At 42.7% G+C, this 17040-nt stretch overlaps 1 protein-coding gene across 1 annotated transcript; it reads left to right on the forward strand.

Annotated features, from left to right (window-relative positions):
• The first annotated feature begins 2090 nt into the window (after nucleotides 1–2090).
• LOC126537038 (WW domain-binding protein 4) lies at nucleotides 2091–12522 on the forward strand. The gene is made up of 8 exons (XM_050184152.2): nucleotides 2091–2197; nucleotides 4952–5024; nucleotides 5249–5311; nucleotides 5418–5489; nucleotides 5552–5759; nucleotides 6272–6354; nucleotides 8985–9070; nucleotides 12235–12522. Coding segments are annotated over exons 1-8 (810 nt in total). The 5' UTR covers nucleotides 2091–2195; the 3' UTR covers nucleotides 12458–12522.
• The last annotated feature ends 4518 nt before the right edge of the window (nucleotides 12523–17040 follow it).

Genomic DNA, 17040 nt, shown 5'->3' on the forward strand with positions numbered 1-17040 from the left:
TTTTTGCCTACTGCATGGCACGTCATTCACAATAGAGGTGAGAACAAAAAAGCCTCAATGAGCAATATGGGAAATTTAATGGTCTGGGGTGTATGAGTGTCAGCTTTCTGTATCCTGGCATACGACGTGACCCATATGTACACCCGTGAGAAAAATTATACGGACCAGGGATTGCATGATAAAACCCAATTTCTCCCCTGTCTGTGAATGCAACTTGAAATTTAAGACTGCAGTCCAAACTTGGCATTGGGAATTTTCTAGTGCACTTGTCAGTCTCCGTTTATGCATGTTAGTTCCAAAATGTTTTCTTTTTGATCTTTTCTTTTGTGATCTTGTCGAGGTGCAGCCTTTACACGGGGGCAGGTCATTTCCATCCTGCTTTTCCAGCCATGCCCGATTTCTGTGATCCGTTTATAGCGAGAGTAAACACTTCTTTTTTTAATGCATTTGTTCGTTCACATGCATCTCGTGTATGTGGTGCTCATCTAGTCCTCGCCACTGTTGCTGTCACCGTTGCTAAGGCTTGGTTCAGCTGCGCACTCGTGGATACAGTCATCTTCTAAGCTATCTATGGCTTAGGGCTAGCGTGAGCTATGCCTGTGACTTTGCAGCTTTTCAAAACAACCTCCGAAGACACTGCATGCCATGCACAATGTCTTCTTTCTCTTTTTTTTTCTTTCAAGTTTGTGGTGCGAAGTTGAAGGTGCAGCTCTTACACGAGTGTGACCCTTAAGTGTAAGCGGTATATAGCATAGATATGACCAGGCAAAGGTATACAGTATCTGGCTTGCCAATACTTTTCCCACATTCGACACATATATTCCCCTCGGATCCATAGACAGCTCGGAGATGTAAATTGTTTAGAGATTGGTTCGTGTTGGTTGGTATGTCAGCAACATGAAAAATCAATTTTTTTAATTACCTCGGTTAGGTGGTGAAGGTAGCATCTTCGTTATACGGTATGTGGAGAATGTAATACTCTCTTGATACTCGAACCTTGTTATAAAAAGTTATTTTCTTGCCCTAAACATGGAAATGGTATGACATTGTGTATAGTACGCAAGTTGGCACAATGTTTCATCCTTGATTTTTATGTCAACTCGCTGTATTTGAAACGCACTTCAGGGGTGCTTTTTATCATCTGTGACGACAAGATGGCATAGATCAAATTGGTGCCAATTTCGACAAAAGCTGATGGCAAGAATATGCTTTAATTACTTCCATACACTTCTACGTGCACCTGACTTGCAAGTTGCTTGCAAGTTAATTTTGCAGAGGATTGAATGCAGTCTGCATTATAGTGTGAAAGGGGTCGCGCGAGGGTATAACTCCTCGCATGTACCTAGGCACTTGTGCTCCTATCGTGGCATATGCATGACTTAACAAATCTGTCATGTTTTGCATGTAGTTTTGCAAGAGCCATTTCTCGGACTTATGGTAAAGAGTTCATTAGATACGAGATCCGAGGACAAAGGCAAGCACAAGAGTGGTGACAATGTGATGAGCACTCTTATTCTTTAGAAGAGGTATATTTCTGTGGTTTCACCATCTGGCAACCGTTGACTATTGACAAGTGCTTGTGTGTGTCGTCTTTCTTGCGCGTGTCATTTTTGCGCCCAGTTACCATACGCATGGACGCTTAGGCAACTTGCATTAAAGACCCTATATCTCCTTGCTTCCCCTCGAACCAATTTTTTTCAAGGCACGTGAAAGCTAGCTCATTCATGTGCAGCAATTCATACTTGTGTGTGGGCTGAGATCTTGCCTTCCTACTATGATGCTTGCATGTTCTAACGTATCTTGCATGTTTTAACCGACTCCTGCAAAGACCTGTTGCCCAATGGGGATTTGGAACTCGTTCATCTTCTTGTGATAGTATATAGTGCAAAAATTGTTGCGTGTGCCTAAGAACAAATCTCCATTATTTTCCATTCTGTGAGATCTGTGAGGTCGCTAATCTCGCGGACTGCAGGGAAGATTCCGGTTGCTCATTTATGATTCTAGTAGCAGCAAGCGGCTTGGCCAAAAAAATAACGAAACTGCATTACCCAGGCGCAAACTGCACAAAGCCATCATAAACGTTAACACAAGCCAAGTTGATCCAAAGCAATCCACTGTGCCCATTGGAGATTTGAGCCAGCGTTTGAGCATCGTCTGCGATTGTCGTTTCTGCAACCTAAACCTCTCGTACCACAATGTAAGTTTCTGCATTATTTTTGCGCTACGTTTTCATATGGCAACGTTGCTTGCCATGCAATCAGGACATCAGCAGTGCTGATTACTGCCACAGACAAACCGGGCATACTCGTAGAGTGCTCGGATTTGACGCCGTCAGACTGTTTTCGGGTAGTGGCTGTGTACACGAAAATCATTTGCAAAGTGGATTAGTCCTCTGATACAGAAATCACGTATCTAAAATATAATTGCCCTTGGGTTAATCGGTATCGTATTGATTGTCAGTGTTGATCCTTGTTAAACTGAGTTCTCCGGCACTTCTGAATCGAATTTACCCACACATCGATCGCCGTGATGCTGTGTCATTGAAACCCTAAAGAGCAGTTTGGCTTCTAAATGCCTACAAACTGTCGTTCTGTCGGTGTCGGACCCTTCCGTTGCCGTCAGCAGCAGCGCTTCTGCAGCCTACACCAGCGCTCGTACATCATTAATCGACAAGTACACACACCAACACTAGCCACTAGAGTAATGAATAAATTTCAAAAAAAAAGAAAAGGCTCAAACCATTTCAAAATTAATGTTGACGATAATGCCATTAGCATTAAAACAATGTAGTGACACACCGTATTACCTCTGCAGACGAAGTGGCGATCTCAAATGATGCCGCGACACAATGTGTACTGTATGTCTTGTAATCCCTGCATCCCATTTGAAACTTTATAGTATCCCTAGCATCTTGGCTGAAACTTCGTTACAATCACTCTCCGTCAAACCCCTTCGCTCGAGGCGGAGCGGTGTGTTTCAGACGAGGCGCTATCGCTTTAATATGGATGTGCCAAGGCTATACATGCTGTGTCATCTTGGCACATCCATTCTGGGGAATTGGACAAGAATGGGCACATACCAATATTACATACGTAGTGCTCAAGTTGTCTACCTACCCAGTGGCACATAATTAATCCAGTCACCCAGGTTGTCTGCAAGGCCAGACAGCAGTGATTTGTCTATTCGGCCACACACCCAATCGCCATGTTGTCTGCTGAAAAAGACAGCAGCCAGCCTAGTGGCCCAAGCTAGTGGACAACTTGGGTCACTGGGTGAAAAAGGTTAGATCCCAACAGACATACCGCAAGGTGGGTAAAGTTCCCACTAGCATTAGAAATGCATTAAATCACATTTTTGAACAAACTGTGCAACATGAGAAGCAATGAAGTGGGCAGGTCACAAACATTTGTCCCGTCCCTTTCTCTGCATCTGTCATAGTGCAGTTTCTTGCCCTTGTTTATTGAACCAATTTGCCCCACAAGCAACTGTACTGCTAGCTGCTAACAGGTAAAATTTATAATAGTATCATGCTGCTTTGTCACTGTCTATATAAAATGATTTAGACACCCTATAGATTGTGTGTAGACTTCATGTAGCCTGGTTTGCCTTACTTTAGACTTGTCCTTTTAAGTACATAAAGTCCAAGAATATCTATACAATGAGGTCGTAACATGTTCAGCCACTAGGTCTAGTTATGATCTGTAGACTTACATGTTGGTCATTTGCAGAAAGTCTGTAGACATTAGTCTACAAAGAGTGTGAGGCCAGAAGTTCACTGGATATTTTTTGAGATTTTATACACATATAGTAAAAACATCCATAGACTCTCTAGGTTGTCAGTATCGAAATACAATTTAGGCAGAATCTTTTGTTAAAGTAGGGTAAATTTGCACAATTGCCACATGTGTTTTGTTATTGAAAAATGCTTTGTTCTTGAAACACTACTAAATATCGGCTGTGAGCAAAACTTCTGTGTTCATATGCCTCCTTTGCACATTTTAGAATCATTTGCATTTCACTACACTTGCCCTAACCAACTTAGTCTACCTTAGATAATATAGTAAGCATCCATTTTTTTTAACAGTGGTTTCTTTTCTGCCCCAAGTTTATGTTTAGCTGTTACTTTCGCTTGTTTAGTGAAACATTTAGAAGCTAGTTCATTCTTCACAAGAAACAAACATGTTAGGAAAAATAATGGCCATGAGTGCCCTTGCTATGGATCCACCATAGTGGCATTGTGGCTTTGGCGTTGCGCTGTTAAGCGCGAGGTCATGGGATGAAATCCCAGCCACGGAGGCCACAATTCAATGGGGGCAAAATTTAAAAAGCCCACGTGCTAAGCATTGGGTGCATATCTAAGAAATCATGGTGGTCAAAATTATACCGCAGTCATCTACTACGGTGCGCCTAGTAATCATATTGCAGTTTTGCTGCATAAAATGTTGGAATTCAATTAATATTGCTCTTGTTATTGCGTGCTATGTGTGAAGGGCACCTCAGTGCACGTGCCTCCTAAGTGATATACAATCAGAAGCATAAAAAAAATCTTTGTTAGGTGAATGCATCTTTTTAAGTTGTGTACTCAAAAAAAGAAATAATAGATGTCATAATGAAATATCTGGTAGGTTCAAAGTTTTGGAACTTCTTTTATTGTGCTGCTACTGTATAGTAGCACTAGGTCTGTCGATCAGTTTCCTTTTTACTAGCTTGGAATTTTATATACTACCATCACCGTTGCATGCCAGTAACTCCTTGCTAACCAAAGAATGTGAAATTAGAGTCTCAGGCAAACAGAATATCAGTTACTTGAGATATCATTATTGCACATCAGCTTTCTCCTCAAGCACACTGATAATTAATGCATGTCATGTCAGGGGATTGAGTGTGCATATGTGTCCTGTTGCAAAATCGTGTGGTGAGGAGGTCGTTTACTTTTTCTGTATAATTTCAGGGCTGACTACTGGAAGTCACAGCCGAAAAAGTTTTGTGATGCCTGCAAGTGCTGGTTTGCAGACAATAAAGCGGTGAGTACTGCAAGATTTGGCACGTGAGGCTTGTCTATTGCCTGTGATTTGCAGTGTTGTCATTTTGGCTGTCTCCTGTAGATATGATGGATTTTTGGCTTTTTTAATAATTAGTAATTAATTAATAGTAATAAGTCTTTGGTGCAGGCACAGACCCAGGATATTTTTCGGGTAGAAGAAAAAAATGGCAGCGATGGTTACTCATCCTTGTGTGCCTTTTTCAGAGCATAGATTTTCACGAGAGAGGCAAAAACCATCAGGCCAATGTGCAGAAACGGATCACAGAGGTAAGAAGCAGGGTTTTTCGTGCCACAACAGTTAAATCAGTCTACTTAGAAATGTTTCATTTATTTGTTGATTCTTGCTTTTTAAAATCTTCTTGGGTGGTTACAGATCATGAAGAAAGGAAAGAAGATGCAGAAAGCTCAGCAGAATTATGAAAACATTATGGATGGCATTAACCAGGTAAGCACAGAGTGATGCACATTGCAGCTGCAGGTCAGTGATCCTGTTGATGCGTGTTGCAGGCTGCATTGCAGGCATTTCAAAAAGACGTCAAGACTGGAGGCTCGAACATTGACGCGCTTCGGTATGCTGCTGAGGAAGCCAAGCTCAAGGAGAAGGCTGAGGAAAAAGAGCAAGCAAATTTACTTGCTCCAGCAGCGCCAATAGTGCCGTGGTTTGAAGGTGTCACTGAGGGAGGAGAGACTTACTACTGGAACATGGAGACCGGAGGTTTGTGTCTCTCTCGCTTTGTTTTCCTTTTTGAACAGATGCGCAGAACATAACTGGTTTAAAAGTTTTAAAGAGACACTAAAAGAGCAACACTAAATCAGTCTAGATTTATTTTAAAGCTCTATTTTACTAAACTTGGTGGAAAGGGTTTGTAGTTACTTGGGCCAGACCTCAATTCAGTATTTTAGCTTGGTTCATCAAAACCTTTTAATCAATTATTTAATCAATTTATCAGATTTGTAAATGTACATACATTAGGTAAAAATCAAAGTTGGTCATTTTTCCATGTAGGCTTCGAAGAAAAAACAAATTGTGATATTTGAATGGACAGTTGCTTTTGACACCAAGAAGCAGGCGTAATCATCATAATTGAGTCGTATTCATCTTATACATTTACCTGTAAAATCATGCAGACAAGCTGAGCTGAGCTCATGCAAAATGTGGATTGTGTTAAATGTATTTATTGTTTTATGGAAAGTAGCTTCTGAATAGACCTATTGCTTTTTTTTCAGAATCTTCGTGGGAGAAGCCAGATTCGAATTATGTGCCACTTTCTGACCAACAAGGGTCATGCAACGAGAGTGCACCGCCAGAGGTAGGAGTACTTGATATCTTATTTGCCTATCATCTAGCACTGTTCCCTAAACTACGTTTCCTTAAATATATGCTAGCAGAAACAAGCAAGAAAGTTAATGTATTGGTTGAGAATGCAATACAGTGGTCATAGGACTCCTCACTAAGTTTATGAGCAAAACGAGAACTAGGTGAAAGCAGGAGCCGACGTTTCGACAAGTGGACTTGTCTTCCTCAAGGTCGAATTGAGAATTCTCAATTCGACATGCTGACACACCTTCACTTATTGCCGCATCCACCCGCCTTACGCCCTCTCCCCTTTAGAAGAACCCCACCTATATATACAGTGGCGAGGAAAGCATATGTCACCTTGAGGAAGACAAGTCCACTTGTCGAAACGTCGGCTCCTGCTTTCACCTAGTTCTCGTTTTGCTCATCGTGTTGAATTTCCATCTCCCGCCTTCCCCGTGTTCTAAGTTTAGGCACTTCAAACAGAGAAGCATGATGCATAGATCAGGTGTTGATGATCATGTTTGCAAAATAGTGAACCACTTCATCTCACAAAAACAGCTGCAATTTTAAAAGCCCATGCACCCTTCCTCTTGAGTGATCTCTAGCTCTTGCTGGGGGGTCATGGTCACATGCATAAACCTCTATGTAAGATGCATTGCCTGCAGAGTCACTGATTATGGCACATGACTTCGGGAAATCATCCAATGGAAAACATGCAAAACTGCCCATGGACATGCACAGTGCTGTGCAAACTGAAGCGACCAAAAAAAAAAAAAGAGGATATGGAAACAACCTTGATTAAAAAAAAAATTTAATGTACGCAGGGCATTAGCTTTTCGTTTGTGACATGATCCCTCAGCTCCAGTATGGGATAAGGGAGGGGAGTAACGTTGCTTGCGGGCGCTGGTTGAGGCAAAGCCAGAGTGTGTCTATGTTGCAGTGAAGCTCGCCTCCTGGCAGCATGGGGATGCGGCATTTCAATTTATCCCATCTTCTCCAATAATGAACCAATTTGAAAAATGTTGCAGTAAAATGCTCCCTAGACAGCACCTTCATCATATGAACGAAATTTGAGGCGGGGCCTGTTCTGTGTCCCTTGACACTGCAATGCCTTTTAACACAACAGTGTTAAGGGCCCAGTGTTGCAGAAAATCCAGCGTCGGCGTCCAACGTCCAGTGTTGGCATCGCTTCAGCAAAAAAAATTTTTCGATCAAAATTCCGAATCATACCCAACCACTCTTCTACCACCAAAGTTGCTCATACCATGTCTCATTCTTTACAGAGTTATTCCTCGGAATTTTGAGAACAGCAGCCCACAAACAAAGGAAAAAAAAAAGCACCAACAACGCATATCTTTTATGTTATCCCTTCTCAGATGAAATATTAAAAGTGCGAAACAATAACAGGAGATCGACCCACGCAAGAGGCTGTGTTTCTACCAGAAAGCTTGCCTTCGTGCATAGCGTTTGCTGCCAGCATTTCCTGGTAAACATTACGGTTACATAAGCTGCTGTTGCCAGGAAGCATGAAGGGCAGTCAGGGGTCTTTGAATGCTATCGTGTTCCACTCTTAAAGGCGAAGCTTAAGCATCCTCCAAATTTTTTTCACAACTGTGAATGCATCGGAGTAATGGCAATGCCTTCCAATGAACATATTATTGCAGAAAATTTTGAGAAGGACCTACTAATAATGGAGACATAAAAAGCACAAAGTTTGTTTCACATCCTTTCTGAACATGTTTCCATCAACTAAGGCGATACCCATAGGAGTTCCCTGCCTATTGCTCCATTCTTTTTCTTCTTTCTGTGGTGCACTTATGGTAGTCCTTCAAGGAGGAGAAATAGACAGAAATACAGGGAGGTTAGCCAGTTTTCAGACCGGTAGTCCTTCAAGGTTGGCATCTGACAAAGGTGCTAGGAAACAACAAGAGAGTGGTGACCGGATGGGTGGGATGCTTTTAACTACCCCTTCCCCATTTGCTAGGAGGTTGGAAGGGTGTGCATGCTTTCGCTCTGGAATAGCTTGCAAAAGGAATTGCTATATATTATACCAGTCTAGCTGATCTCGAGTCAAAGCACACATGCAACAGATTCATGTAGCACAGGCCACACCTCTCTGCGCAGCCTGAAGAAAGTTGGAGTAAAAAATTCAAGGATTACAGCATAGGTGACTTATTTTCAGGGATTCTTATTACCATTTATGGCTACTGCCAGCAGTTATCATGCGGCCTGGTTTCCTTGTAGGTTCCCACTTGTGTAGTAGGACTGAAAGCTGGGCACTGTTGGTAACAGTTCATTATTATGACTGATGCATCACGCTGGAAGACAAGGATAAAGACTGTTTTTCTGTTTGCATCTTTCATAGTTGTAATTTACCACATTCATCATAGTTATTCTCTCGCTGTCCTGCTAATGTATGACAGCAGGTCATGGCCATGAACGCAAAGAAACGGAACTGAATAGGCGAAGCACAAACATCTCGCTTTCAGCCAGTCCCAATTTTTTACACTAATGCGTGTTTGAACAACAATGATGGAATGTTTTGTTTCACGCATTTCACTTAGAGCTCAAGCATTGACAAATTATCATTGGTTGCTAGAAGTGCGGGTGTTTTGCCAAATCTACTGCCTTTATTTTCAGGACGATTCGTCGCAGGAACCCGACTCGAGTATAGGACCAGCGCCCAAGAAAAGTCCATATGGAGAGTGGCAAGTGGTCAAATCTATGTAAGTTGCATCATGGTATATCCACGGACTCGCTGTAGGTCTTCCGTACTGATCTCAGTAACCGGAATGGTTGAAGTTGACTGGGTGGGCAGGCCATGTAGTCATTTACAAAATGCATAATTCAGAGCAGTGTCCGAAAGACACAGCTAGGACAAGAAGGAAGAGATATTTAGAGATGGGGACCTACTTCAACGGATGCTGTACTTAAAGGAAAAAAGTACAACCTTGTGGCTGCTGTGCAAGACGGTGCACATGTGATAAAGACACGTTATAACTGGCATTATTTTGCATAAGTACACCTCCACTTTCTGCTCCTTATAAGTCTCATCACTTTGCCAATGCAGTTTTACCTAATGTGTCACAGAAAGCGTCACCGATAGCGTACTGACACATTTGTCACCTTTTACTCCTTCGCAGAACGTTTTATGAAGTTTCCTGCTTGTATGGGATGTGAACATGTTCAGCAGCGTGCTTTTGATGAACCTTCAGTGACAACTATATTGAAGTATAGGGTCATCCACTCTTAGGGTGAACACGGCTCAGTGTGGCATCGCTCCGCTGAGCGTCAGTGCGTCCAGTGTGGCCGCGCATCGAAGCGGCACAAGCGCACACGGACCTAGGGGAAGTGCTTTGCGTCATCTGCTACAACGCTGGAGTGAGCCAATCCAGCTTTGCTGCAAGTACACTTCACCAAATGCAGGCGACAGAGGTAGCTTCGCGGGAAAGCGCGCTTCACTGCCTGCTTAGGCAATACGCATGAACAGAACCAAGCTTCTCGTCGCATAAACGACTTCGCATTCTCTTTTCTTCTAAGTGATGAGGGTAAAAGAACAGTTATTTTTTTGCATGCTCTTTATTAGACTAGGGCCATTTTATTTTACTGTCACAGCTGTTCGTGCAGTGCATCCAGAGAAACCCATAAGGCTCATGATTGGGGTCATGACGTAATGAGCCTAGCGTGCCGTTTCGTGCATCTCTTGATGCTATAACGAAATTTGATTAATTGAATTAAGAAAATGGCTGACGCCCGTGATAAATTTCGCAGAAAATTAGAGAGGGATTGTTCAATCGTGCATATATACTTGATCGCGTTTGTCATCGATTCTACTGTTAAGGAAGGGAAAAATGTACTTTGACAGTAACTAAGAAGTGACATCCGCTGCTCCACGGCTCTCTTATTGTCGTTTGAAACTGCTCTATCTGGCACAGCAACTGATTTGGCAGTAATTTTACGTGCCATTTTCATCTCTCAAGATCCAATGAAAAGATGCAACTCATTGTTTTTGTCATATTTTATCTGAAATCGCCGAATTGGTGACTGCGCCTGCTGTGAAATTTATGGCGAACGTCGGCCATTTCCTTAAGTTAATTAACCAATTTCGTTGTAGCATCAAGAACTGCGCAAAACGGTGCATAGGCTCATCATGTCATGGTCCCAATCATGAAAAGTGCGCCTGATGGGTTTCTCCGGATGCACTGCACCAACAGCTGTGGCAGTAAAATAAAATGGCCCCAGCCTAATAAAGAGAGTGCAAAAAATAACTGCTCTTTTACATTCATCACTTAGAAGAAAAAAAAGATGGAAAGTCATTTATGTGCTAAGAAGCTTGTTTCTGTTCATGCGTATTGCCTAAGCCAGCTGTTCACAAGCCGTAGACAAAACCAGCCAGAAAATGCTATGCTGAGTGAAGCGCGCTTTCCCGTGAAGCCACCTTAGTTGCCTGTGTTTGGTGAAGCGTCTCGGCTCGCTCCAGCGCTGTAGCAGACGACGTGAAGCACCTCCCTTAGGTCCGTATGAGCCTGCGCTGCTTCGCTTCAATGCGCGGTCCCGCCAGATGCGCTGGCGCTCCACGAAGCAATGCCACACTGAGCCATGTTCACCTTAAGAATGGACGACCCTGTATGCTGACCAGACTGTCAGTTACCAAGTCAGCTTGCTGCAACATCTGCGTTCTTTCTTTTTTTTGTGCTTGTCCCCTTCCCTTTAGTCATTGCTCCTTAAAATGTGTGTTTCCATGTTGCATATGCAATTTTAGTCCTTTCCCTACAACTGCATATGGGGCAGAGCAGAACTTTGCTCAATGTATGTACACTTAACGTCTGTGACATAGAGGCACAACATTTAGGTTTCATTTTTACCTCTGTTGAATGACAATTAGCACTTGCATAGAAAGGAGCGGGTGCCCTTCCGTGTTTGATGCCTTTTTAAAAAGCTTCCTAATCATTGGCTGCTCTTATGGCTGAAAAACTGAAATGGTGTTCTGTACCTAATGAGTTGTGTTATTCACAGCATGCAGAACTTGTTTCGGAAATCCCGCAAGGGCTACAGCTTTACGTGAACTTTAATGTTGCCCAGAAATTCTACATTTAAAGGGACACTAAAGGCAAATATTAAGTCAAGCTAAAGTGATAGATTAGTGCTTGAGACTTCCTAAGGCGACAATATTATTGTGAACAGTGCCTCATTAATCGAGAAACTGAGTTAAATGCAGGACATGTTTAGAGACTCCCCCGGAAAATTCAAGCACTTGCCCGATGACGAAAGCACTCCTCAGTTAAATTCTGTCACTAGTACGCAACCACTCTTTGCAAAAAACATCATTGTATTGTGTTAGAAGATGAAATAAAATGCTACTTATCCATTTGAATTCATTTTTAGAAAAAAAGAACTAATTGACATTGCCGTTCACGATGGCGCGGGTGGTCGAAAGGTTTTGTTTTCGCTTGACCGTGCGCCGCTCACGTTTTCGCGTTTCAGCAGTTTCGTTATCGCGTAGTGCCGCGCTGGTTTTGCTGGCTCGCTAAACTAAAGCAGCTGCAGCGGCCAATCCACTGCTCTGTCTCGGCTCGGTGCCGCCGTCTGTCGGGCGCCGTTGTACTCATCGACAGCAGCAAAGGGCGGTGATGGCGTATGCAACGTCACCACTCCCCCAGTTGGGTGGCAGGAGATCTGAATTTCGAAAATGGAATTCGAACCCTTCAGACGCAATTTTCTCGTAAACTAAGTCCTTCCTTGACACGTTAACAAGCGTTGCAAGGTTTCTGGAAGGGTATTTAGACAATCCACATCGACTTATCATTTGCTTTACTGTCCCTTTAAAATGGCCAAGTGCTTTTTTTCTTTAGTGCATGCTTGCTGACAACATGATACTTCTAACTTCCAGGGAAGCACCGAAGATAGATTTGCAGCTTCCCCAAAAGCCAGAAGGTGTTGAAGAAGTTGTCATTAGTGTTCCAAAGGACGTCCCCACAAAAATGAAGTTTGTGGAAAAGACTGTGGGTAGCCTTGAATCCGGGGAAGGTGAAGACAAAAGTTCTGTATTCAAAAAGCGGAAGCTTGGCTGTCAAGGCAAAAGGAATGTTAGGCAACGAACTGATGACGACTAGTCCAGGCTGCATGTGCCAATGCAGTGCCTTGTATGTAAATAAATGTAAATACATTATGCATCTTATACTGCACTCATTTTTCAAATTTCATTTATAAAGAGAATATGCAGCATTTCTCTAAAATTACAAAATGATCGTGTTCTGCTGAGAAAACCTGTCATAACCAAAAAGGTTTTACGTTGCAACTTTGTACTCCAATGCACAAACTTTTCTTTTTCAGCTTTGCACACCTATAAGTTGTGTAATTTATGTTTTTACGTGCAACATATTCTAAGAAAATTTTGCCTGTGTCAGCACAATTTCATATCACCACATGGGTTGCTCGTAAATGAAACATTACTTGAACATCAAATCACAATGCTCAATTATCTAGTGTATAAAGTTTCACCAGTTAACTTTTTGATTAATTCTATTTTGGGTGCATGTTGCAAGTGCAGAACTGAAATGGGTCAGTAGTGAGGCCGTGTCCATTTGGTCCAAGATGTCTGTCGAAAAAAAAGAAGTGTAGCTTGAAATACAATGGCGTTCCAGTTAATAGTTTCCCAGAGGACTCTCTCATGCACTACATGACAAAACCAGCTGGAGTACTAGTGGATTTTACAGCACATATTTCAGGAAATGCAGTGTTTGTATTTAAGTGCTCATAGAAGTGTTGCTTTGGCATCCTCTGCAGAAATCTGTTTTATACATGGCCAACCCTTTTTTACTGCAGTGGCATTAATTTCAGCAAATCTGTGTAAACTTTCACTTAGCATACAATAAAAGCAACATCATTTGCTAAGAGCGAGCACCTAAGAGCCTGCAAGAATTGTGCAATTTTGAGCCGGTGCAGCAGTTTTCAGAGATATTTCAAGTCTGCAGATGACCACATGACGACCACTATAAAGTTTGAAGAAGCTTCTCTGCCAGCTCTACCAATGTTCATTAAATGTTTGTTTACTGCTATATTGCCTGCAACAATTCTCTGTAAATGCATTTACGAACAATAACCGCCAACCAGTGATGCCCATAGTGGGACGTCACTGAATGTTACATGTGCACCCGAGAGCCTGTGGCCGTGCTTCCTTGCATGTTAATTGCGGCACATGCAAAATGTGTGCCAAGTGAACCGAGAATTTGGATGTGAAAAAGGGAACTATTTGCCTAACCGAAACCTGATGCGGTGGTAACGTGCTGCCGAAAGCAGACTCCATTCATCACTCGACAGGACAGGAGAGCACGTGCCCCTGAATTTCCAAGAAAAGTGAACAATTGAAAGGGCCAGCTTGGCAGCTTTCACTGACATGACAGTTGTATGGCCTTTTAACTATTGCACGGGGCTGAATGGCACTCTTGAGTTCCTTCTGTTACCATGCGACTGCTGGCTTCCAGTTTCATTGACATGCATATTCGCATTTTTCACATTCAAAGATGTGCTGTACCTTCTTATTTTTTTATACCCAATACCTGAAAGGCCCATGTTTACGGGTTTTACATGATGGTTGGGCAACAGTTTAACAGAGAAAATGTACCATGCCTTTTTGGAGTGGTGCACGGCTTTGACAGGAAGAACATTCCAGTCATTCGAGGTGCGAACGAAAAAAGAAGTGAGCTGTGGTCCAGGCTTGGGGCGGGTGTAAGGCCTAATCGTGGTTGAGTCAGCTAGAATGGCGATGAGATTCACCGAGCGACTTTGCAATAAAGTACAAGGTTGGGAATAATAATATGGGACTTTAGCTCTGTGATGCTGCTATTGTGCGAGCAATCAGAGGGGATAAACTGGTAGCACAGTTTTGAACAGATTCTAGTGTTTTTATCCGGTTAAATTCATTAAGGTTCCATTGGAGTATGCACTTGGTGCTTTGCACGCACTTTGAACGGGTCGCATAAAAGATGCTCTAATTATTTATTTGTGGCACTCACCAGTAATTGAGGCTTCATACCATAATTATGGAGTCCACAGCTACCCAGAAAAAGCAGATTACAAGTTTTTGTCTTTGTACACCTTTAACAGCTGACAGTGTAAAATGCCAAAGTTATAGAGATAACTTGCATGCGACATCATGGACATAGCTTTGCAACATGCTGGTCCTCCAACATGGCGGCTAGGATGACATCAGCGTGTCACATTGATTGCCATGGTAAAGTGCTTTAATGTCATAGAAACGTAATCGGATGGCTGCTGGCATTTGCGCCGGAACCATGGCAGAACTATTACACGAGACATCAACAGATGCAGCCTTCTCATTGTGCTGCTTCTCCAACATAGTGGCTAGGATGACATCAGTGAAAGCCACCTATAGGACCGAGTATAACTGCCAAGGAGTTCGTACTATGAGCGAGAAACACTGCATGCTCAGTAACTTTTTGCTGGTGTGACATTCTGCATTACAATGCAGGTTACTTCCTTGCTACGTTAAGCTGCCGACAAGTAGAGAAGATACCAGTTGTGTTGCTCAACAACATATGCGAAGTGCACGGCGCTTCAAGGAAAGGCAAGAAATCGGTGCGATGGCTCATCTCCATTGCTCTCCTCCTCCTCCAACATGATGTGTGTGCCTGAATGGAACGTCGTCTCATGTAACTGCGCACAAGGTGATAGCTTTTGTAATGCGGTTAACAGCAAACTAATGAACCTGTTGAAGAGGCAAATTAAGTGTAATATGGATGCTGTCACACGTTTCAGAGTGCACTGGAGAGCAGGTGTGCTTGGCAAACTCTTTTCACTCCACTCTCTCAGAATGCACAGCTTCCACAACAGCAATTGCAAGGTAAAAACAAAGAAAAAAAAACAGGTCATTTCGCACAAGTATTACTTCAGTTGCACTTGAACAAGTATGCAGATCCCATGCACTGTAGGAATCAGTGTAAGCAAAGCTTTAGCCATGGAGGAAGTAAAAATCTAGGAGGGTGCATCTCGCATGACAGTTTTCGTTTAGTCTAAAAAGTGTGAAGGAAAGGCTAGTTGGGAAATGGGTCCTTACCATGCATGTGGTAATTTCTAACAACCGAGTACACAGGTATGTGGAAAGGCAATGCGGAGAGCAGGGGACGAGAACCGATCATAAGAAGAGTGTCTGTAAATGCTACCACCTTCGAAAGCTCCAGCAACCATGGAGGGCCTATTTCCCAAGTTAACATGTAGATGAATTACAAATAAGGGGCACTGTCAAGGGAGGTTGGCTTGCCTAGGCAAGAGTGTCTTTTTCCTTCCTCCACGGCTTTCGCGGCTACTCTGCAGTGACGGCGGGGCCATCACTAGTGTGTCTGGTCAACCACCAAATCACCAACTGGCACATCACTACCTTCTTGCCATGCCTCTTCCCTCACCCTCCTTTCCACATTCCCACCACAGCGCAGAAAGCCATTAAACACTACAAAGGCTACACTGAAAAAAAAAAAAAAAAAATTAATGCCCAACATGCGACTGCTGCTAAACTTTTGTTTCAAGCACTTTCAGTTTTCTCTAGTTTAGTTGTTTGCATTTTTCAAATTCTTGTATTTACATGCTTGTTTCATGGGGATCTTAAATTTTTATATTACACCTATGTACATTTGCATTTTCAATAACTGCAATCTTTTCAATCAATTCTTACTGCAAGTATCCCAACAGTTTGGTAAACAGTGCCTTGTTATATGTTTGAAACAGCTTTATACTGGTGGTTCTCACCAAAGCCTAAAATGAAATTTAATTTCAGCAGCCACTGCTATTATGTTTTGCCCACGTAAGTGATTAATGGCAACATAAATGATTATTTCCAAATACTAAATTATTTCAGGTGCCTGTTGTGGCACCTAATTGTCATTGCCAAAAATTCAAAAACTGTTGAGCCCACTCAATAAATGCTGTTATGAGCGAAGATAGCGAGACGGTCACAATTTTGAAGTGGTCTAGGGCAGCACGTCTCGGAACAAACTTGTGGCTATGAACTTTTTTAGAGCAAACACAGTAGTACAGCTGTGGAAATGATAAAGGCAGCTTGGACAGATATTACCGCACATTGCATCAAAAATTGTTCCCGCAAGACTGGATTGTTGTGGGGCATGCAAGTCTAACTCTGTAGCTCGAAAGGAATGTTGACTCGCCTGCAGGTTCATTGCAGCGCGTTTGGTGAAATGCAGCCTAGTGTTGCCGACGTCGGTTGCAACTCGGGTTATGCAAACAAAGCAGTCTCAAAGTCATGCACTGAGGGCATTGTTCACGATGTGCAATGCTTTGTCAGCAATGAATTGGATGAAGCAAGCAGATCGCAGGACTGATATCACCACCTGTAAAATGTGTCAACCCCAGTCTAGTTACTCAAACAGCTCATCTGCAGCAGAGCTCTTGGTGACTAGTGCTTTTCTGCCTTGAGCAGTCTGGAAGCAGAGATTACTGTCTGCATTCAAGAAGCTTACCGATCACATTGGAAAACAAATGTCTTTGCAATGGCTTATTCTTGCATGTCCACTTTTACAAATGCTTGGCTATAACAAACCATCCTCCTGTGTGATTGTGAGCATTCTAAGTGGACTCAACTGTATACTTTTATTTTGTCAGCAAGGAGTCTCCAAAATGGTGCTCAGTGGAGGGAAATGCATTCAAACTGACATGTCTGTCTGAC

This window comes from Dermacentor andersoni, chromosome 4 (assembly GCF_023375885.2).
Source record: "Dermacentor andersoni chromosome 4, qqDerAnde1_hic_scaffold, whole genome shotgun sequence".
NCBI classification, from domain to species: Eukaryota; Metazoa; Arthropoda; class Arachnida; order Ixodida; family Ixodidae; genus Dermacentor; species Dermacentor andersoni.